The 24367-nt window shown below is 44.4% G+C and overlaps 1 protein-coding gene across 1 annotated transcript; it reads left to right on the forward strand.

Moving 5' to 3' along the window:
• Positions 1-7718: 7718 nt before the first annotated feature.
• LOC146711415 (cytochrome P450 2K1-like) lies at positions 7719-22934 on the forward strand. Its single transcript, XM_085454265.1, has 9 exons — positions 7719-7999; positions 8156-8318; positions 9516-9665; positions 9857-10017; positions 20285-20464; positions 20556-20697; positions 21032-21216; positions 21325-21466; positions 21541-22934. Exons 1-9 carry the CDS (start codon positions 7790-7792, stop codon positions 21726-21728), a joined length of 1521 nt encoding a protein of 506 aa, XP_085310391.1. The 5' UTR covers positions 7719-7789; the 3' UTR covers positions 21729-22934.
• The last annotated feature ends 1433 nt before the right edge of the window (positions 22935-24367 follow it).

Below are 24367 nucleotides of genomic sequence, written 5' to 3' on the forward strand. Positions count from 1 at the left end.
CCCACAATTCCACCCAGTGCTTCCTGCAGAAGTTCTCTGATGACTCTGCAATAGTCGGCCTCATCACTGATGGGGACGACAAGGAGTACAGAGGTCTGACCCAAGACTTTGTGGACTGGTGCCAGCTGAACTACCTCCAGATCAACGCCAGTAAAACCAAGGAACTGGTGGTAGACTTCCGCAGGCACAAGCATTCTCCACTGCAACCACTGAACATCCAAGGTATGGACATTGAGGCTGTGGACAGCTACAGGTACCTTGGTGTTCATCTGAACAATAGACTGGACTGGACTCATAACTCAGACGCCCTCTACAGGAAAGGGCAGAGCAGGCTGTACCTGCTGCGGAGACTCAGGTCGTTTGGAGTGGAGGGCCCACTCCTGAAGAAATTTTATGACTCTGTTGTGGCTTCTGCTATCTTTTATGGTGTGGTCTGCTGGGGCGGCAGCATCTCTGCTGGGGACAGGAAGAGACTGAACAGGGTGATCCGAAGGGCCAGCTCTGTTCTAGGATGCCCTCTGGACCCAGTGGAGGTGGTGAGTGACAGGAGAACGGCGGCTAAGCTGTCATCCCTGATGGACAACATCTCCCACCCCATGCAGCAGACTGTGACAGCACTGAGCAGCTCCTTCAGTGGGAGACTGCGGCACCCACGGTGTGGGACGGAGAGATTTCGCAGGTCTTTCCTCCCCACTGCTGTCAGACTCCATAATAAAGACTTTAACTGATCAAGCACACACATCCATACATATGCAATAATACTAAGTGCAATAATCCTTTCTGTCATCGTTGTATTTTTACTCAGTTGTATATAGTATTTGTATTTGTATTCTATTTTTATCTTATTGTATATTTATTTTATTTTATTCTACTGTATATAGTATTTTATTTTATTCTATTCTGTACAGTTGTGTACTGTATTTATTCTTATTGTATTCTAATTTTTGCCTCATAACTTTTGCACTGTCCACTTCCTGCTGTGACAAAACAAATTTCCCACGTGTGGGACTAATAAAGGTTATCTTATCTTATCTTATCTCTTAAGGCATATGTGCGTGGGCAAATAATTTCTTTCTCTGCCCATTCCACTAAAAGCCACAAAGCCAAACTTCAAACTTTGACTACACAAATTTGTGACATAGATAGACAGGTTGTTGACAGTCCCACTCCTGATTTGCATAAAAGACGACTTGACTTGCAGACCGAATTTGATTTACTTTCTACGGCAGATGCTGAACGTCTCTTACTTCGTGCGCGTGCGACTTATTATGAACATGGTGATAAGCCCAGAAGGCTTTTGGCCCATCAGTTAAAACGTCAGGCCTTTTCTCGATTAATTTCTCAAATTAAAGATGCGGCAGGCAACTTGGTCTCTGATTCAAAGGAAGTCAACGAGGTGTTTAAGACGTATTATTCCTCCCTATATGAATCTGAATCTGCTGCTGACGCCTCTGAGATGGATTCCTTTTTTAACGGTCTTATAATGCCCACTGTCGATCCTGTTATAGCTGAACAATTAGATGCCCCTTTTAGGTTGGATGAAATTGTGCATGCAATCAAGACCATGCACAATAGTAAGGCACCAGGACCTGATGGGTTTTCAGTTGAATTTTTAAAAACATTTGTAGACAAGTTAGCCCCACTACTTCTTTCAGTGTATAATGAATCTTTTGTACGTGGTCTATTGCCCCCTACATTGTCTCAAGCACTAATTACTGTTCTCTTAAAGAAGGGTAAGGATCCTACGTCTTGCACCTCGTATAGGCCTATTTCACTGCTGAATGTTGATGTTAAAGTCTTGGCTAAAATTTAGCAATTCGCCTTGAAAAGGTTCTTCCTACTATTATTTCAGATGAACAGAATGGCTTTATTAAAGGCCGCCAGCTGTTCTTTAATGTCCGCACGCTTTTGAATGTCATTCTTTCCCAACACTCGACCACTAATTCAGAAGTAGTTATCTCACTTGATGCTGAGAAAGCTTTCGATCGTGTGGAGTGGAACTTTCTCTTTGCGGTCTTGCAAAGATTTGGTTTCAAGGACAGATTCATTTCATGGATTCGACTGTTGTACAAGGCACCCCAAGCCAGTGTCTATACAAATGGTGTTTCCTCTGGCTACTTCTCATTGTCACGCGGCACGAGACAGGGTTGCCCCCTGTCCCCCCTACTTTTTGCTATTGTAATTGAACCCCTATCTATAGCTTTGAAGGCTCTTCCTCATTTTCGTGGTATTTCCCGGTCAGGCCTTGACGTAAAATTGTCTTTATATGCAGATGACCTGCTTCTATATGTTTCTGATCCCTTATCTAGCATACCATCGATTGTGTCTCTATTAAACAAGTTCGGCTCTCTGTCAGGTTACAAAATAAATCTTCTTAAAAGTGAACGTTTCCCCATAAATTCTTTAAGTCTTACACGTAAACAATCTGACATTCCTTTTAGACTTAGCCCTGCCGGCTTTAAGTATTTGGGAGTTAACGTGACTCGTACTTTGTCTTCTCTATACTCTTCCAATTTCTCCCCTTTAATGACTCAAATTCAATCGGATTTTCAGAGATGGAAATCGCTACCTTTGTCCCTAATTGGTCGGATCAATGCTGTAAAGATGAACATTTTGCCTCGATTGTTATTTCTGTTTCAGAGTATTCCTATATTTTTACCTAAAGCTTTTTTCAAAAAGTTAGACCAGCTAGTTACATCGTTTTTGTGGGGAGGGAAACACCCCAGGGTGAGGAAATCATTATTACAGAGACTGACATTTGATGGTGGTCTTGCCTTGCCTAACTTTTTATTTTACTATTGGTCCTCTCATGTTCACAAATTGACCCATTGGCTTGAATCTCAAGAACTGCTGTGGTGCAAACTGGAACGCCTGTCGTGCACTTCCTCATCCTTAGAAGCTTTATTGTTCTCTCCACTACCACTTAAGCCTTCTCATTTCACCCAAAATCCCGTGGTACAGTCTAGTCTAAGGGTCTGGTCACAATTCAGGAGTCATTTTAAGTACATCTCTGCGTCAGTACACATGCCCATCACGCAGAACCATCTGTTTACTCCTGGCCTCATTGATGGTACCTATGTACAGTGGAAGCATCATGGTATTAATACGTTTAAGGATCTCTATAAAGATGGTACTTTCTTAACTTTTTTAGACCTGTGTTCAGAAACAAATCTTCCGGCTACCAATCTATTCCGTTATTTTCAGGCACGGCATTGCACTTCTGCTCTCTTCCCCTCCTACCCTCTTCTTCCAAATGTCCAACCGTGGGAGGAATTCTTATCCCTTAAACCCAATAAGAAGTCAATTATATCTTTAATATATAAACAACTTATGGATTTAAATGTCCATTCAGTTGCTAAAATTAGGGGGGCTTGGGAGCGGGAGTTAGGAGTAATTTTTTCGGATCAGCAATGGGAGAAGGCAGTATCCAATGTCCGTTATAGTACGTCCTGTGCCAGGTTACAACTTATCCAGTTCAAGGTGTTGTACAGGGTTCACTATTCAAAGTCTCGTCTGTCTGAGATTTACCCACAAGTGATGGATCAGTGTGAGAGATGTCATGCCACCCCATGTGACCTAGGCCATATGTTCTTTCTGTGCCCAAGACTCCATGGCTTCTGGAGTCAGTATTCAGTTATTCTTTCCAAGGCTCTTGGGACCCAAAGCTGCATGGACCCTTTTCTAGCTGTTTTTGGGCTTCCAGTCAACACTGGTCTAACCGACCCTACACACTTCAAAATATTAGCCTTTACATCACTTTTGGCTAGACGTTGCATCTTACTCCTTTGGAAATCTTCAAAGCCACCTTCAGTTTCTTTTTGGTTTAGAGATGTGATGTCATTTCTTAAATTGCAAAAGATAGGCCTTGTGGCGAAGGGAAATACAGAGAATTTTATCGTATCTGGGGCCCCTTCGTAGACTATTGCAAGTCATTACACGCTCTACCAGCTGATTAATATCATATCTCTTTCCCCCCCCCCCCCTTTTTTTTGTGTGTTTTGGGGTTTGTTGTTTGTGTTTGTTTTGGGTTTCTTATTAGGTTTTGTCTTGTTTGTTTATTTAAGCGTGTGTGTGGGTGTGCCTGTGTGTGTGTGTGTGTGTTATCGTATCTGTTCATGTAAGAAAAACTAAAAAATATGTGAGGGGAACAGATTGTATTGTCTTTTTTTTTTTTTTTTTCTTTCTTTTTTTTTTTTTAAATGACATCAGAAACAGCAGTATGCGACATTACGTGATGGCAGAGCTTCAGTTCATCCTTTGTCATTTTTTTTTTTTTTTTTTTTTTTTTTTTTTTTAATAAATAGGACAGGGGGAATGAATGAGAGAGAGAGGGGGAGAGAAAGAAAGAAAACCCAAGGGGAGAAGAGACGGTGAGAAGGGGGGGGAAGAGAGACAAAAAAAACAAAAAAAAACAAAAAAAACCCCCAAAAAACTCCTGGGTCACCTGTATGGAGAAAAAACAAACAAACAAACAAACAAACAGAGGAGACAGCAAACAACAAAGAGCAACATAATAATAGAGAAAACAAAGCACCATCACAATAAACTAGCTAGTCATAGATATCAGTATTTACTAAGTAATAAACGATATTGTGCAGCACGCAAGATAGACAGCGCACAGTGTGCTTTGAGGCAGCAGCCAAGAAAGCTTTAGTCCGCGTCTGTGAATACCCATGTGTGCATACCTGTGTGGATCAGCATGCTTGCATTCCAAAGGTTTCTCCATGTAATGATCTGCTAGGGAGTGTGGGGGGGCCACAGCCCCGTCCTCCAGGGTGTGAAGCGGGTATGGAGGAGATCAAAACTCCAGACATCCAGAGGCCCCCAGAACACAAGAGACCATGGAAGACCAACAGAGGGGCAGCCGCGCCACTGTTCCAGTAAGAGCTGAGGAGAGTCCCAGATGAGGGCTCACTCAGCAGCCGCGGAGCAGAAGCCAGGGGGGGTTGCAGTGACGCGCCCGTGAGCTCCGCCGGCCCCCAGCTGCGCCTGAGTGACCGAGCCCTAGGCCGAGAGGCCGGGGGCACCCCACCTCCAAAGGGGCCCGAGCGAGCCCCAGGCCCCAGGCCCCGACAAGCGGCCGCCAAGGAGTGAGCCGGTGTGTACCCGGACGCCCACCCCCAGACACAAAGAACCACCAACACACCGACACCTGAGGGAGTCCGCCACCGGCAGGGGAAGTGGTGGTGGGTGGAGATAGGCCTCCAAACCTCGGAGGGCCTGAGGTGTCCCCAGAGAGGTGGCGTCTGATACCCAACCTGACATATAGACACAGACATACAGGCACACACAGACACAAACATCCATTCCCACCCTCATGCTCTCATATGCACTCACTCCACACTCAACCAACGTGGAGACAGACATAAAGAGACGCTGTACACACAATCACACTCCCCAAGCGTACTCTACAAACCGGGTCTAGGTACCCTTGCCCCTGGAGGGGGGAATTGCACCCAGACCCAGGTGGTGTTACCCTTTTCCCTGCGGTGGGGAGGGGCAGACCACCCCGACTCCGCAGCAGCAGGGAGGCCCCACACCCCAGACCGCAGTCGGACAGCCAACTCCTCCTACTAGCCCTCCCGCTCCAGCAGGCCGCAGAGAATGGGGGTGGGAGAAGACTCCAAACCTCCCTCCACCCGCTCATTGTAGTGTTGATGCATATGTGTTCTAAGGTGCAATTAAAACCCAGGAGGGCATGGAGCTACCTGCCAAGGAGCAGCAGGTAAGCGCATAGTCCCTCCTGCTAACCCTCAATGACTAAGTGTATTTAAAATTGAGAGGTGGGCAACGACGTCAGGGGTGAGGTATACACCCTGATGGTGATTTGGACTCCGTGATTGTGCCCACCCCCAAGATCCTATATGTATGTGTAATGAGAGTGTGAATAATGTGAATGTCTAAGTTGTGGGATAAAATTGAGGCAGAGGCAGCCAGAAGGGGACAGGGGGGGGGGGGGGGTAGCCTCCTCTGCACCCTGGTGACATACCCCCACTCCAAGGCCCTGCATGTGTGGGTGGTTGTGGAGGAGCGGGAAGAGGGAGGCAGCTGGAGATGGGGAGGGAAGGAAGGGAGGGGCAGGTAACCCCTCCCTGGGGCCAGCTCCCCCGCTGACCCCAGTAGGCACTCCCACCCTCCGCGACCCGCCAGGGAAGGGGGGCCCAGGCCCATCAGACCGGGGCCCAGTGCAGTAGCGCCCCCCGGCTCCACAGAGCCCTGGACAGTCCACCCAACCCCACCACAGAGAAAACTGCACCCACCCCACCAACCACACATCTTCCAGACTACATAAGACGGTAAACGCCCAGGCTGAGATCTTCCTCCACCTCTCCTGTATCTCCCCCTCCTGCAGAGAGTTCCTGAGAGAAGAAAGCTCCTGCCAGATGTGACCATCCCCCCCACCAGTTGAAGAGCCCCCCAGGCGGCTCGATGCACCGGCGGCACCCTGCTCCAGGGCCGGGCCCCCATGCACCCACCCGCCCACAACCCCGGCAACACACCAACCAGGACCCGAGCCCCCGAGGCCCGGCCCGGGCCCCCGCCCAGAGACGGAGCACCCCCAGAACCTCACGCCCATCCTGGACCCACCCAGGGGCAGCCAGGTTGCCAGGTCAGTAACCCACGTCCGTCAGCACAGACCCTCCCCTAGCCCCGCTGCACGCAGCCGCGAGGAAACAGTCACCTGAGAGCCAACAGAGCCCTCAACCGGACGTGACCGCTACCCCGGGTTGAGCCCCCCAAGGAAGATGCCTCCGGGGAACCCCCCGACGCCCTAAGCCTGTCCCTACCCCCTCACCAATCACAACAGTGAAGGCGGGACCAAACTATGACCCCCCACCCCCACTAGGTGATGGAGCTGATAAAAGGGGCCCAGAGCAATTGATCTGATGTGGTGGCAGAGGCTGTGTCAAGACTAATGTAATCTAATAGATAATTTCTATATTGGTTAGAATTAAGATTATTTTTATTTTTCCAGTTCATGAGGACTGTTTTCTTGGCTATGCATAGGGCAGTGAAGATCATATGGGCTATATTCTTTTCTGAAGTGACATTATCTAAGCTGATTAATATCATATCTCTTCCCCCCCCCCTTTTTTTTTTGTGTGTTTTGGGGTTTGTTGTTTGTGTTTGTTTTGTTTGTTATGACCGCCACCACGGGGCAAAGTCGCATCATAAAAGTGATGCTTGCGACCTGGTTTATGATGTCTGGTATAACTTCGGGGATGCAAGCATCACTTTTATGATGCGACTTTGCCCCGTGGTGGCGGTCATAATCGCAGAGAAAGGGGTATTTTGGTCATAAAATGGCATATGTTTAACTACTAGTCTTTAACAGTTTCTTATTAGGTTTTGTCTTGTTTGTTTATTTAAGCGTGTGTGTGGGTGTGCCTGTGTGTGTGTGTGTGTTATCGTATCTGTTCATGTAAGAAAAACTAAAAAATATGTGAGGGGAACAGATTGTATTGTCATTGTAAACCACTGTACACTTGTCTCTCAATAAAAATATGAGAAAGAAAAAAAAAAAAAAAAAAGAGTATACCTGATAACCCAGGTGGTTTTGGAGAGTTGTTTATTGACATCAGAGTCTCTGGTAGCCTTCCTGGCCTTTTTATCAGCCATTGGAAAACAGCCTGATTTTAGTAAACGGCGTCGAGTGAGTTAACTGTCTTCCATGCAGTGTTTACTTTTTGCAAAGCCAGTCAAACCCCCCCCACCCTGCAGTCTGGCACAAAGCAAAGTGTGTTACCTGCAAGGACAGCACAGAGGAGAACCATCAACATCAGAGCAAATGGAACATTTTGGGGATTTTATCTTTTTCATTTTGTTCAGTCCCACCACAATGCTGGCAGCCGTTGTTTTCCTGCTTGTACTTTATCTTGTTTCTATCATTTTCATCTCTAAGGAAAAAGGAAATGAACCCCCAGGACCGAGACCTCTGCCCCTGCTTGGTAACCTGTTGCAATTAGATCTTAACAGACCCCACAAAACTCTGTGTGAGGTAAGGTAACTCTTCTCAAGATCTGAATCAAAAGAAGCCAGTTTAAACATATTACAATACCTAATGCTATGTTATGGCCCTAGCAGGGTCTCCTGTGAAATGTTAGGGGAACGTAACATGCTATTTAATTATTATTATTTTGAATGATTCTTCCAGCTTTCAAAGGAATATGGCTCTGTATTTACTCTTTACTTTGGAACCAACAAAGTCGTGGTCCTGGCTGGATATGAGACAGTCAGAGAGGCACTGGTCAACTATGCAGAGGAGTTTGGAGAGCGCAACATCTCCCCGATACTTAATGATATAAACCGAGGTCATGGTAAGATTCTTTATATTGTGGTTTATTAAGTTTAATTTCATGTTCATAAACCTGTGTTAGCCCAGGGTTTTGTTATTTGTGATCACTAGAGATATAAGAAAACATGATCGAAACAGGCTACACAATTAACAGCATGTTTCCTCATGTTTTGCAACAGCTGACCAATATCTTGAAGTCCAGGTTTCTTTTCAATCAGAAAAATAATATTTCAAAATAATATTTTAAAGGTTTAGTGGTGCATATTCCTTTGTTCTCGATGTCTGCCATGAGAGTAAGTTCTGCTGTTTGTGACAACATTGTGTTGTACTTTGAGTTCAGTTGATAGTTGGCTTTATAATAACATTTCACCAATGACACAGATGGAAACGTCAGATCAAAAGTGATAAAATGACTCTGAAATAAAAAATTAAAGACCCGTAGAATTACGGTTGAAAACCTTAAAAACAGATGATTTTCTTTTTGAAGAAATGCTGATTTTATTTTATTTTTTTGCTCTGATCTTTGCTGTTTTGCTTGGTTAAGATCAGATTGAGCAACAGCCCCCTTCACTCTCACTGACCTGACAGATCGCTCAACAGCAAATCCCTTTATCAATGTTTTACTTTGTGGATTTTACATTTAACACACATTAGCATGTTATATTACCAGCTAAAGTCACTTTCCCTTGCTTATCCAACTCAGAATCAGTGGTTGGTTGAGGTGGTTTGATGCTTTATATTTATTTTGTAATTATCTTTTTTTCTTGCTTTGTAAAAGTCGTCACTCTGCTGCCTTCAGACTTATCCATGTTTGAAATAATCAGCACATGATTGGGAAATCCTGGACTGACATATCGAGTTGATAACGACAGCAGTCATCTGACCTCTTACCCGATTGGTGATGTGAAAGAGAATTAACACAGGAAAAAACAAACAAACAAACTTTGAAATGATAAATATGATAAAGTAGGACCTCAGCTGTGGAGCCCGAGAAGTACACGCTGAAATACAAAATTACATGAAACACATACTGTCAGTTCTTTATTTGAGTTAAGGCATGAATGCAAAATTGAGAACTCTGTCACAGAGACTACTGCTGAAACAGACAAAGGTCTGCGCTACAAGCCTGATTGTTCATTTGTGCCTCTGCTGAACTGATGAATGTCAGGCTCTGGCTGCTAGGCTGGAGCAGACATGCATTATACCTTATGTTTTGTAGGAATTTTGTTTGCAAATGGAGAATCGTGGAAAGAGCTGAGACGTTTTGCCCTCACCACCCTCAAAAACTTTGGGATGGGCAAAAGACTTTCTCAGGATAAAATCCTGGAGGAGTGTGGTTATCTGATTCAAGTGATTGAAGAGCATAAAGGTATGGCGATAGTGTGTGTACATGTAAGTGATGACATTGTGTGCTGAAGCAGTTTTGAACCCTGAACTTCAACTTAAAGGATTTTTTAAAATTTTTTAGCACACCTCTAAATTTTGTGCATTTCTGTTAGCCCGTGTACGAATTTATTTATTTTAGATTCCCCCCCCCCCCCCTTGTGTGTCAATTTACAGGAAATGCTTTTGATACAGCTCTTCCAATAACTTACGCAACAGCCAACATTATCTCCTCTATTGTGTACGGAAGCAGATTTGACTACGGTGACCCTGTATTCAAGAACATGGTGAAGCGAGCCAATCAAACCATATGTGTCTCAGGTTCTGCATCAGTCCAGGTTGGCTTTTTGACTTGACGCTGTTTTTAAAATAAATTACACATAAGATTTAAATCCACTAATATTACCACTGTGCAAAGGATCGAGGTATAAATTGATACTGTTACAGCTTTAACAGCAATCAGCATCCGTTTTCATGCTGATTCAGATTTGATGATGTTACCGGCACCAGACCTAGGGGAATCTGGACCGGCAGCAAGCGGCACACAGGCTAGAGAGCACTGCGTAGCCAAATATGAGCAAACTGTGGATTAATAGAGAGGACATCGAAGTTAGCGTCTTGCTCAGGCTGGAGCTCATTTATTTCTCCACATATACACAATACAAATCACACTAGACCATGCATTCTTCTCATAAAATAACAGAGTTCATAAACAAAAATAAAGTTACAAAAAGCATTCTCTCAAAAGCAAAATAAATACAAACTAATTCAAAATGACTTTACATACTCACACTTAAACAAAACACTCACGGCCAAAGCATAACAACATACCAAAATAACCCATCTCACATTCACACAACCTTTCCCCACATTCGCGCCATATACGCTATTACTTTTGAACATGGCGTCTCCTGAACGCAACCAACATGGCGGCAGACGACTGCAAACATTGTTTCACCAACAAAAAGCTTTCCCCTTAATACATGTACTCAGTACTGCTTGGCTAACACTAAAACAAACACTACAACACATTTTCGGAAGTCGCAGGTTGCCACTGTCATAGCATATACTTATAGTGCTACGTAGCATTAAAGCATTATGCCGATGATACACTAATACTCATTACAACAAAATACCACAAAACAACATCATCACTCTCATCTCAAAATATAGCCGAACAGTTGTTACTCAACTTACATGACATTTAGAACCAGTTCGGTAACATAAAAGTTTGTTTGTCAGTACCTGTGGATTAATAGAGAGGACACCGAAGTTAGCGTCTTGCTCAGGCTGGAGCTCATTTATTTCTGAGCTGCGCATACGCAGAGCCTATAGCTAGTCTCTCTGGTAGTTCCACAGCAGTGCAAGAGCACCATCTACTGGCATAATGAAATATAACCAATATAACAACACATAACAATGTCAAAATAAGTCACAATAATAAACAAAAAATAAGGGGGTATTTGGTTTTCTTACAAAAATAAACATGTAGCTTTTTCAACCTGCTACACTCTCCCCTGCTTTAAGAGATGGCTCCGGACATCTGGAACCAAACTAACACACTTCATGGCGTTTGCCCAAAGTCTTTAAAGTCTAATAGTCAAAACTATTAGTTCCAGGAGTAATGTCAAAAGGTCTTTTGGTCACCAGTCTAACATGTCCATACTGGTGTGAGGTAATAACAGTCAGGAACAGCTGGGTAAAGTGACATGTGGCAGGGAACATATGCAAGCATCATGTTTGCTCCAGGTCTCCAGAGCTGATATGAAGGCTGTCCCATTTGGCTATATGTAAAAACCTCTTTCGGTTTCACAGCTCTGGTCGACCTCCGTATTGGTGGCACATCCCATTCTGGTGTCTCTGGGGCAGGGTCCCTGTTATCCACACAGCTCTCCGACCCTGTGTCCTCCATAAGATCCTCAGTTGCAGGTTCCTCCTGGGTTTCCACAGTTGGTGATGAAACAACAGGCATTGGGAAATCTGCTGGTTCTGTAGATACAGCTGGTGGGACTGCACTTCCCTGCTGCACTTCCACTGATTCCATTTCGTGTCTTATTGGCTGAAACTCAGGAGCTACAGCTCTCAGTTCACTGTGTGGTCTCGGCTGAGGCCTTTTGGGGTTAACTCTCCTCCACTGATACACAGGTATAGTTCTCAGGCTGTATGTGTACCCTTCCTCTTCATCCGAATGATCAGACTCATGTTCCACTGTTTCATTGGGGTTTGTCTCTCCCAGTCTTTGTATTTGTCTTTTCTGACGTCCCTGCTGATCTTGCTCTACCGGCAAATCAGTCACAAGCAGCAGGAGGTTTCGATGCAGGACACGAAAGGTTTTGTCTCCTGTTTCTGATTGTACCCTATATACAGGTCCATCTCCAATCTTCTCAACAACTCTGTGAATTTTCTTTTCCCAGTAGGCACGGAGTTTGCCTGGACCACCCCGCTCGGAGAGGTTTCTGACAAGCACTCGATCTCCTGGTTGCAGTGCGATGCCTTTGATGTGCTGATCATAATGCTTTTTCCCCTTTGCAGAGGACTTTGCACTGTTTTCTGAAGCAATTTTATAGGCTTCCTGCATGCGTGCAGCCCACTTTTGTGCATACTCCTGTCTGGACTGTGACTCTTTTTCAGGTTTTAAATCAAAAAGCAGATCAACAGGCAAGCGTGGGGCTCTTCCATAAAGGAGGAAGAAAGGTGAATAGCCTGTTGCCTCATGTCTTGTGCAGTTATATGCATGGACTATATGGGGCAAATGATCCTTCCATTCTGCCCTTTTCTCCTCATGAAGAGTCCGTAGCATTTGTAGAAGTGTTCTATTTAGACGCTCAACAGGATTTCCCTGTGGGTGGTAGGGGGTTGTTCGAGAGTGGCCTATTCCTGCCAGCTGTTTGAGTCTTTGGAAAAGGTTGTTCTCAAACTCCCGGCCTTGGTCATGATGCCGCTTTTCAGGGTACCCGAAACGCGGGATAAAGTCAAGAAAGATTTTCTCAGCTGCTGTTTTGCCAGATTTATTCTTAGTCGGGTAAGCTTGGGCAAAACGGGTAAAGTGATCTACCAAGACTAAAATGTACTCAAAGCCACCTTTACTTGGTTCTAGATGTAAATAGTCAACCGAAATGAGTTCAAAGGGGGCACTGGTTGTTATCGAGCCCATTGGTGCTCTCTCTGGGACACTTGGCCGTTTCTGTTTGATACAAGGGCACTGGCGAATGACATAGTCCTCAATTTCACGCTGCATAAAAGGCCAGTAAAACCTCTCCCTTGCTAACTGAATGACTTTGTCAGCACCAACATGTCCCATATCGTCATGCAGGTGTTTCAGTACAGTTTGCTTCAGCTTACTGGGTAGAATCAGCTGTTTTCTTTGTCCAGTCTGTCTGTACAGTATTCCTTCCTCAAGTACAAGTCTGTTCCATTCATGTACTAGCCTACGTGTCTCTTGTCCTAGCTGTCTCTTATCTTTACTATTAGGACTCCATCTACTCTTTTTCAGATTTATCACCTCACAGATAGGGGGGTCCTCCCTCTGCGCAGCCCTGATGTTTTCTGGGGTGATGACAGGGGCACCTTCAGGGGGTGTGTCGTCAACACAGTGCAGTGCAGCCACCCATGGTACATCACCGTCTCTCATGGCTTTGTCTCCTTGCCAGATTGCAGAAACCACTTCTGGGGACAGTGTCTCAGTATACTCCATGAGGTGTTCCTGGAGTGGCAATGGATAGCGGGAGAGCGTGTCAGTGTCTGCGTTGGACTTGCCTGGTCTATACTTTACAGTGAAATGGAAGTCAGCTAATTCGCCCACCCACCGATGTCCCACAGCGTTTAACTTTGCTGTGCTCAAGATGTATGTGAGGGGATTATTATCTGTGTACACTGTGAAAGTGGGTGCATAGTAGAGGTAATCCCTAAATTTATCACAAATTGCCCACTTCAGGGCAAGGAATTCAAGCTTGCCAGAATGGAGATGGTAATCGTGAGTGTCCTGGAACCATAAGCTTTTCCCCCTGTTGCTGATAAAGCACAGCCCCCAGGCCTTCATTTGATGCATCTGTGTGTAGAACGAAGGGCAAACTGAAATCTGGGTAAGCCAGGACAGGTGGACGGGTTAACATATCCACCAGACGTGACACCACAGTACGATGTTCTGCTGTCCATTGCACTGGTGTTTTGGAAGGAAGCTGACCACCATTTGTGCGCTTTAACTTGATTTTGGCTCTAGTTGAGCTACATTGCAGGCTAGGATCACTGGGACTCTCAATAAGCTTAAACAGTGGCCTCGCTATTCTAGAAAAGTCCTGAATGAACGTCCTGTAATACCCTAGAAACCCTAGAGTGCTCTGACCTCTCCCATGTTCTTTGGCTCTCTGTCTCTCAAATGTTCCACTGCTTCGAGATCTTTTGGGTCTATCTGGACACCTTCAGTGGTCACCAAGCGCCCAACATACCTGACCTGACGCTTAAACAGTTCACATTTTTTGGGACGTAGCTTCACACCATGCTCTCGCAGGCGGCAAAGCACATGCATCAGATCATCAACATGGTCATGAAAAGTCTTGGAAAAGCAAAGCACATCATCTAAATATGGTGAGCAGCACTCATCCCTCAGACCATCAAGGACCCCCTCCATGCATCTCTGAAATGCTGCTGGGGCGTTGGTAAGGCCAAATGGGAGGCGGATCCACTCGTACAACCCCCAAGGCGTGCTGAATGCTGTCAGGTGTCTTGATCTTTCATCAACAAAGCCCTGGTGGTACGCACTACCCTGGTCGAGTATTGAAAACCATGAATAGCCCCCCAAATTATCCAGCAGGTCTTGGATGCGTGGTAGTGGGTGGCGGTCAGCAATGGTTTTACGGTTAAGGCCCCGAAAGTCAATACACAAGCGTAAGCTTTTGTCTTTCTTTCGGACACACACCACCGGAGATGAGTAGGGTGATGTGGACTTTCTGATCCAGCCGTTGTCCAGCAAATTCTGAACATATTCTTTTACCTCTTTATACAAAGGTTTGGGGACCGAATTGTAGGATGTCTGGACAGGCGTATCGTCTTTCAGATTAATTTTCAACTGCAAGCTTGGGATGCAACCAATGTCAGAGTCACTTTGGGCAAAAACATCTGACTGTTCATACAACATGTCTCTAACTACCCTCTGTCAGGTAGGACAAATCAACAGGTGGATGCCATCTCTGACCTTCATTGACTTCTGTCTGATGCTTTTCGTTACCTAGCTGAACTGAACACACTTTTACATTTGTATGGGCTGATGACCCTGCGTCAGCAGAGAGATACTTGACAGGTTTTACTTCAGTCACCTCTTCCAATGTACCTAAGACTGTTCTTTTGGAGAGAAAAATGTCATGTTTGGTAGGATTCTGAATGGGAATCTTAACAATTTTTGTCAACCCACTGGGGACATCTACCAAAGCTGGGAACAACTCCAAACCCTCAGAGCAGCTGTTCTCTAGATTTGGTTGGAAGAGTCGTGGGCCACCTCTTGGCCATTCTCTGACTCTACACTTTACTTCACAAATCTGTCCTGCAGGAATCATTACACCTTTTTTTCCTGTTCTCACACTACACTCAGGATCTATTTCATCAGGGGTGGGCATCTGAAGTGCTGAAACTAGAGCATCTACTGCACTGCTGCTGACACTTAAAGCTTCTTTGAGGAGCGCAGACAGGTCAGCCCCACCTCTCTGTTCTTTATTGGTTTTTAGGATTTCAGCTATTACGTTGCTGCCTAAAATAAGACAGTTAAGGTTGTGCTGACTGATAAGCACTGGCACTTGTATGGCGACATGCCCATAGTTCACACTCTGAATTTGAAGTTCCGTGTCTGCCCAACCATCAAATGGAACGTCTGTACCATTAGCTGCCGCTATTTCCAGAGGCTGGTCTGAAAGGAGGGACTCAAGTGGCTTGATCTTAATGTGGGGGATGTTTTTCTCTATCCATGCTCTTGATACCATAGTCACTTGGGCCCCTGAATCAAGCAGCATCTTAAGTGGTACTCCATTGATGGCACATGAGACCATACATCTGTTCCCAATAAGCTGTGCAGTGGGTTTCGCTGGTGGTGCAGGACTGGGTACATTTGATCTCACCACACTTGAAGTCTTAGCAAAACTGGTGTGTGCTGGGGACTCCTCGGCTTGTTCGGTCACTGGCAGCCCCTCTCCAGTGACCTCACCCCGTTTCCCGACACCTTACGCCGCAGGCAGCCAATAGCCCGGTGTCCTGGCTGGCCACACGCAAAGCAGTGGGGGGCAGCTCACTTTGCCTTGCTGTACACAATCACCACATCTGCCCCGGTTCTCAGCTGGAGGTGTTGGAGGGTGGTTCAGGGGCGAGCAGGAGTCTCCAGATGCCACACTATCAGTCTGGCTCACCACTTTAGTTAGCTGTCTAGTCAATGAAGACACTTGGGCAGTCAGTTCTCTAATAGCTGCACGGTTAGCCTGTAGCTCAGTGTTAACCTTCGCTTGCTCAGTCAAGTCCGTGTTAGCAAGCTGAGCGGCACTTACAGTCACAGGTCTGATTTTAGATGCTGTACCCAGTCGCCTCAGTCTCTCAGCTTCCTCGCTGATGGACTTTGTAATCTGTTCAAGCAAAAAGTCGTCACTAACCTGCAAGTCATTAAGAAAAGGTTTGAGGTCTTGTCTCACATAGTTGTTTTTTTCATTGAACCCTTGATAAAGTGTGTGAAGAAATGTGCCCTGCACAAGCTTTTTGTCATAGCTAAAGTCTGCACCAGGCTGTCGTGACTCAAATAGTACACGCTGTTTTAACCCTATAATTCTGTACAAAAACTGCTGTGCACTCTCTTTGTCTTGCTGCTTAGCATTACTTAGCTCTTGAAAGAGTTCAGCGCTATTCTTGTCTCGAATATGAGAGCGGAGAAGTTTCTTCAAACCATCAACTGTCAAATCATCTTTGTTGGTTAACATTTCCTTGAGAGTACCAGGCTTCATTATCTTTAGCAAGGTTCTGATTATTTCACACTCAGTAAACCCTTCTTGTAACCCCTCATCAATTTGTTTGCACAGACTACTGTAGGACATATCCGAGCCAAGATCTGAAATTTGTCCACCATGCAACTTGAATTCTCTGCGTGGAAACAAAGCTGCCACATCACTGAGACTCAAAACTTGGTCATATCCTCTGGACGGACGACTCACCCTGCCAGGGGAAACCCCAGCAACACTAGGCGCCGGTGACACTGAAGCTGGGATGTTGAAGTTCTTGGTGGGCGTATCAGTGTCTCTTAGCATGGATGAGGGAAAGGTGGAGATGTCTCTGTCCTGCGGTAGAATGGGCTGTGTGTGAGAGTCTGTGTTAGGGGATGTGGTCAGCTGGCATAGCCAGGTGTCTGTCAGGATGTGTGGGGTCAAGTAGGGCACTCCTGCTGCTGGTTAGGAATATCTTCCATCTCAAGCGGCACGGCCAGATGATCTCCAGCCCCTCCGACGTCCGTTGACAGCAGGTCACTCTCGATGTCGTCGAGGAGCAAGAGCTGGGCCATACCTTCATCCTCCAACGCTCTTAACTTTTCACCTCTGATGTACTCAACGATCAGGTCATACAGTTCTGGTTCACTTAAGCCATAGGTGTCAAACTCTGGCCCGCGGGCCAAATTTGGCCCGCAGCCTAATTACATTTGGCCCGCGAAGCCATACCAAATTATTATTAGAGCTGGCCTACTGGTATTATACAGCTAATATATATATTGTTTAGTATTAAGCTTTGCTCGTTCCATATTCAGTTTTTCAGCAAAACTTGTTTGAGTCCATAAGAAGAGATTCATTCTTAAATCTGGAGGAAGATTTTTTTTCAATAAATATTAATGTTAGCCCGCGACCTTGTTCCAGTTTTGAATTTTGGCCCACTGTGTATTTGAGTTTGACACCCCTGACTTAAGCCATCAAGATTGCGAGTCATACTGCCATCCTCCACTGAAGAAACAACAGTGCGCAGCTGGCTCACACTCAAATCACAAAGTCTTTTCTGGATCTTTACTATCAACAACCGCCGTGGGGTAACAGTGGCCATCTTGACGTTTTGACTGTGACCTGGGCTCCCTGGATGACGCACTCAATGCAGCCTTCCCTGAGACTTTGGACACCAGTTCTGGTCGTTTGGCACACACGTCACCACTAGACGATCCCGTTTTCTTACAAAAATAAACATGTAGCTTTTTCAACCTGCTACAATGACAATCACATACATTCATATATGGAAGTAGAACATCCTGTGAAACTATAAAATCTTATAAAAGCAGCTTAAATTAGCAACAACAAACAGGCCTCATGACCTGATTTCTACTACACGTATAAGGCTGCCAGGCACCAGCCGCTCCCACCCGACGACGGGCACCGGAACAGTCAGGACCTCCTCCACTTCCACGGCTTCGGGGAACGCCAGTTGGGGTGGCGGCCGGGACCAGATCCGAGCTGCCAGGTTCTCAATCCATCATACGCTCGATTCGATTCTGCAGTTCTTCCTGCTGCTCCCGCTGTTTGGCCATGTGTTTTGCAAATGTGGCTCTGTGGTGCATTGGAAATCTGACTGTTTGCTTTTTCACAATCTTTTTTCTTCTTATTTTATAAATTTGTTTGTTGCTCATTGAGCCAAAGAGAGTAATTCTTAATCATGGGATACAATAAAATGTATACAGTGGGGCAAAAAAGTATTTAGTCAGCCACCGATTGTGCAAGTTCCCCCACCTAAAATGATGACAGAGGTCAGTAATTTGCACCAGAGGTACACTTCAACTGTGAGAGACAGAATGTGAAAAAAAAATCCATGAATCCACATGGTAGGATTTGTAAAGAATTTATTCGTAAATCAGGGTGGAAAATAAGTATTTGGTCAATAACAAAAATACAACTCAATACTTTGTAACATAACCTTTGTTGGCAATAACAGAGGTCAAACGTTTACTATAGGTCTTTACCAGGTTTGCACACACAGTAGCTGGTATTTTGGCCCATTCCTCCATGCAGATCTTCTTGAGAGCAGTGATGTTTTGGGGCTGTCGCCGAGCAACACGGACTTTCAACTCCCGCCACAGATTTTCTATGGGGTTGAGGTCTGGAGACTGGCTAGGCCACTCCAGGACTTTCAAATGCTTCTTACGGAGCCACTCCTTTGTTGCCCGGGCGGTGTGTTTTGGATCATTGTCATGTTGGAAGACCCGGCCTCGTTTCATCTTCAAAGTTCTCACTGATGGAAGGAGGTTTTGGCTCAAAATCTCACGATACATGGCCCCATTCATTCTGTCCTTAACACGGATCAGTCGTCCTGTCCCCTTGGCAGAAAAACAGCCCCATAGCATGATGTTTCCACCCCCATGCTTCACAGTAGGTATGGTGTTCTTGGGATGCAACTCAGTATTCTTCTTCCTCCAAACACGACGAGTTGAGTTTATACCAAAAAGTTCTACTTTGGTTTCATCTGACCACATGACATTCTCCCAATCCTCTGCTGTATCATCCATGTGCTCTCTGGCAAACTTCAGACGGGCCTGGACATGCACTGGCTTCAGCAGCGGAACACGTCTGGCACTGCGGGATTTGATTCCCTGCCGTTGTTGTGTGTTACTGATGGTGACCTTTGTTACTTTGGTCCCAGCTCTCTGCAGGTCATTCACCAGGTCCCCCCGTGTGGTTCTGGGATCTTTGCTCACCGTTCTCATGATCATTTTGACCCCACGGGATGAGATCTTGCGTGGAGCCCCAGATCGAGGGAGATTATCAGTGGTCTTGTATGTCTTCCATTTTCTGATGATTGCTCCCACAGTTGATTTTTTCACACCAAGCTGCTTGCCTATTGTAGATTCACTCTTCCCAGTCTGGTGCAGGTCTACAATACTTTTCCTGGTGTCCTTCGAAAGCTCTTTGGTCTTGGCCATGGCGGAGTTTGGAGTCTGACTGTTTGAGGCTGTGGACAGGTGTCTTTTATACAGATGATGAGTTCAAACTGGTGCCATTCATACAGGTAACGAGTGGGGGACAGAAAAGCTTCTTACAGAAGACGTTACAGGTCTGTGAGAGCCAGAGATCTTCCATGTTTGAGGTGACCAAATACTTATTTTCCACCCTGATTTACGAATAAATTCTTTACAAATCCTACCATGTGAATTCATGGATTTTTTTTTCACATTCTGTCTCTCACAGTTGAAGTGTACCTCTGGTGCAAATTACTGACCTCTGTCATCATTTTAAGTGGGAGAACTTGCACAATCGGTGGCTGACTAAATACTTTTTTGCCCCACTGTATATGACACAATATGCACTCACAGTCATTAAGAGAATACATGGTAACGCTACCTGAAAATATTAGATATCTTTAGATGCACAGCAACAGTAACTTTGTTAAATGTGATTTCAATGATTTCTGTGAGAGAAATTCTGAAATAAGTTAAGTCATTGGTGCTTTCACAAAAATGAAAACCAGGATTTAGTGAAAAATTGTGTAATAATACTATATTGACATTTTTAAGTATGTAAACTGTGTCATATGACAAAGTAAAGTGTATTTCATTTTATTTCTGATAATTACGTGTATTTACTTGGAATAAGCTTTGTTTTACTGTTTTTTCCACAGCTTTTTAACATGTTTCCTCGGCTGTTCGGTTGGATAAAAAATCGCCAGGTGGTGTTAAAAAATGTTGAGATGGCTGTCACAGATATAAAGAATTTAATTAATCATCTGAAAGAGACTCTGGAGCCCGGACTGTGCCGAGGGCTTGTGGACTGTTTTCTGATTGTGAAACAGAAAGAAGAAGTAAGACAATATGTGTTTTTTAAAATTATGATAATATTATTTACACTTTAGGTTTGATAGCAATAAGCAATGTGAGTGTTACTTCTTTTAGGACTCCTGTGTTTTGGATACTCACTACAATGAGGAGAACTTGACATTCACAGTGAGCAACCTGTTTGCTGCTGGCACTGACACCACAGCAGCCACACTGAGATGGGGTTTGCTGTTAATGGCTAAATACCCACACATACAGGGTAAGGAACTGGACAAGACATGCAAGTCTCATTATGTATGGTAATAACACATAAATAGAGTTCAATGTCCTGTTGGGGTACAAGACCAAGGACTTCAGTTATGGGTTTACTGACATGTCAGCATGTGATATCAGAGAGATAAGGCAAAAAATTAGGAGTTTTGTCTTTGTTACTACCAGTCAGTGGTAAATAAATACACATGTCAGATGCAAACAATGTGCACCATAACAATATTCTGTGTATATTTTGGATTTAAATTTTTTTTTTTTACACATTTTAGCAGATCTGTTAAAACTAATGTGGACAAATGCGTTTCTTTATTTTGTCTCTGCAGAGCAGGTCCACGAGGAGCTGAGCCGGGTAGTAGGAAGCCGACAAGTTTGTGTAGATGACCGGAAAAACCTGCCATACACTGATGCAGTCATTCACGAGACTCAGAGACTGGCGAATATTGCTCCCATGTCTCTTCCTCACCAAACTAGCCAAGATGTCACCTTCAAGGGATACTTTATCAAAAAGGTCAGCTGCTGTACCTAAATATATTTTAACATCTTGATTCACTTCTGATAACCTGAACTAGTTCTGTAGATGTACATCTACATGAGAAATCTTCTTGGTTTCCCACAGGGAACTATTGTGTTTCCCCTTCTCACCTCTGTCCTGTATGATGAGAGTGAATGGGAGAGCCCACACACTTTTAACCCTTCACATTTTCTGGACAAAAAGGGTCAATTTGTCAGGAGAGATGCCTTCATGCCCTTTTCTGCAGGTATGACAACTTTGATAAAATGTACACTTCCACAGACGTGATTGGATTTAAATGAGTGTAAACTGCTCTTGCAGGTCGCAGGATGTGTCTCGGAGAAGGTCTGGCTAAGATGGAGCTCTTCCTCTTCTTCACCTCCCTCATTCAGCGCTTTCATTTCACTCCTCCACCTGGAATCACAGAGGATGAACTGGATCTCACACCAGCTCTGGGATTCACCACCCCTCCTTCATCTCATATGCTGTGTGCTGTCAGTCGCCAGTGAGAGACACATGGAGCTTGACATTATAGCATTTACTTGTGACAATAGCATAAGCAATAGCATCAAACAGATGTCAGCATTCTGAACAACAGGCAAAGGCAGATGTCAAGGGAACAGATTTTTCTGACTACTTTTTAGTTTTACTCCCTACAGTTTCAAGCAAATATCTGTACTTTCTACTTATTACGTTTTCAAAACAGGCTCATTACTTTGGCTATAATGCATTTGGGGGGAATCATTATCTCGTTATTATCTTGTCACTGTGGACCTCCCAGCCCATTGTTCCTTCACTGGGCTGGTTTCAGTCATTATGCAAATGTACTGTTAATTAGATTGGAGAAACCTGCAGTCAGCTGACACTGAAGAAGTCACTTGGATGAGAGACGAAACGTTTCTCCCACTGAAAACGCTACTTTCAGATAAACAGAATCAACTTTTGGAGACTGCAGACCTTTGTTTGTTTATTAATCACCAGTGGATAAAAAAAGATGACATGTGTCAAAGTCAGGGATTAAAAGTGATTGTTTTTAAGTGTCAGTTAATTTCCAGTGCAGCTTTCCTCTCAGCTCAACAAACATCACAAACACACAAAGTGTTTGTGTGCAGTTTGTCTCAAAGTGTGTTGCTAGCTAAAGGTCCAGCTGCTGTATTTCCTTGCTGTAGGTTAGTGCAGGATAAACAGGTTAGTTTGTTGTACTGTGAAAAGTGAAGAACACACTGCTCTTTAAGAATAAACAGTGTGGTTTATTTACAAAGTGGTAAAAACAGTGAACAGCTGATCCAGGTACAATGAAAGTTGAGTGGGTGGTTTTCTCCTCTTCTTTTCGTCCGTGCCCGAGTAGAGAATAAACACCCCGTGTCCTCCAATAACCCTCGTCCCAGGTGGTGATTAACCCTCGAAATTCCGAGAACACAACATCACGGGCAGGCCGACCGATGCCAGTCACTTCTAACAAGTAAAATCAAAGTATAATTGACAGAATGAGTGGAGTCATTCAAATTTTTGATTACCAACCAGAACTTTGTTTGAATGATTAACAGATCATATCAGTATTTTTGTTTTTCACTGTTATTTTTTAGAGAGTAATTTGTTAGAGGTTTATTCTTTCAATTGCAGGAGAATTGTGAAAAATGTTGTTTTCTGCAGATACATTTGGAATTGTGCATTTTCAATAACGGATCTAAAATGGCAATAAACGAAAGTCTTTAGCTTTTCAGTTTGCTTTTTGCACGCAGTGAAACACATCATGAACATAAAGAAGACACACTTTTACCAAAACAGTGAAGATACTACAAATGGCATGTAAAAATACAGCATGTTGGATCAGGTTTAGATAGGTATTCTTACATTGTACTCTAATTTATTCAATATTTAAATCTGCTTAGCCAGCTATTTTAGTGCAACAAACCTTTGGAGGAAACTAAGCTCTATAATGAACACTCACAGTCCAAGCCATTAACAGTCAGATTTATGGTTGACCAGACTTTAGTTAGAATTTGTTTTGTTTTTTAGACAGTAATTTTTTAAAGGCTTTACCTTTTCCATTGGTGCAACCTTTTAATTTCTTTTTTTAAATTTACCTATGCTGTGTCTATGTTTAGTAGTTAATACCCAGGTAACATCCTTGACCACATTAGTTGTTCTTCCTGTTAAAAGCGGGTTTTTCCTTCCTACTGTTGCCAAAGCACTTGCTCAGGGAGTCATATGATGGTTGTAATACAATTAATTGAAAATTCATAACAGCACTTATCACAGCCTATAAACTATAACTAAGAACTATAACTCCTTCCCATTTGCACCGAAACACACCCACAAAGAAAATAAGTTTCTTTTTCTGTACTAAAGTGCAATGGTGAAAGTGAGGTTAAAGTAAGTAAGGCGTCGTCAAAGGAGCTTGCAAAGAAAAGCGTCTGGACTTCTTTAAGTTACTTGAAGACGTTTCACCTCTCATCCGAGAAGCTTCTTCAGTTCTAAGGTCAAATGGTGGAGAGTCCCAGATATAAACCTAGTGGGAGTAACCCCCCACAGAGGGACAAAAGGACCCCCTGATGATCCTCTAATCGCCTGAGCCAAGGTGTGAAACTGGGTGTGGGTCCCAATCAGCCAGAGTTTCGGGTGTGTTCATTGTGAAACCTGGCCCCACCTTATCATGCGAATTCCTGAGGTCAGATGGCCCAGGATGTGAGTGGGCGTTAAGGCGTCTGGGAAGGGATCTCAAAACTGGATTATAGATGGCAGAGAGTTGGTGTCGTAAACCCCCGCCTCTGTTCAAAGATGGTCGCTCACAGTGGACATAGATGGCTTCTTTCACTCCTCTTTCAAACCATCTGTCCTCTCTGTCCAAAATGTGAACATTGGCATCCTCGAAAGAGTGTCCTTTATCCTTAAGATGCAGATGGACTGCTGAGTCTTGTCCTGTGGAGGTGGCTCTTCTGTGTTGTGCCATGCGCTTGTGAAGTGGCTGTTTGGTCTCTCCAATGTAGAGGTCTGGGCATTCCTCGCTGCACTGTACAGCATACACCACATTGTTAAGTCTGTTCAGACGTAAGTTCAGACTCTCCACCATTTGACCTTAGAACTGAAGAAGCTTCTCGGATGAGAGGTGAAACGTCTTCAAGTAACTTAAAGAAGTCCAGACGCT

Source organism: Copadichromis virginalis, linkage group LG4 (genome assembly GCF_057382275.1).
Source record: "Copadichromis virginalis isolate Kocher_CV1m ecotype Utaka linkage group LG4, C_Virginalis_male_GT1.1, whole genome shotgun sequence".
Classification (NCBI taxonomy): Eukaryota; Metazoa; Chordata; class Actinopteri; order Cichliformes; family Cichlidae; genus Copadichromis; species Copadichromis virginalis.

Coding starts and splice junctions, on each gene's coding strand:
- LOC146711415 (XM_085454265.1), top strand. CDS start 7,790: ATGGAACATTTTGGGGATTTTATCTTTTTCATTTTGTTCAGTCCCACC. Junction 20,465..20,555: donor TTGTGAAACAGAAAGAAGAA/GTAAGACAATAT, acceptor TACTTCTTTTAG/GACTCCTGTGTTTTGGATAC. Junction 21,467..21,540: donor CTTCATGCCCTTTTCTGCAG/GTATGACAACTT, acceptor CTGCTCTTGCAG/GTCGCAGGATGTGTCTCGGA.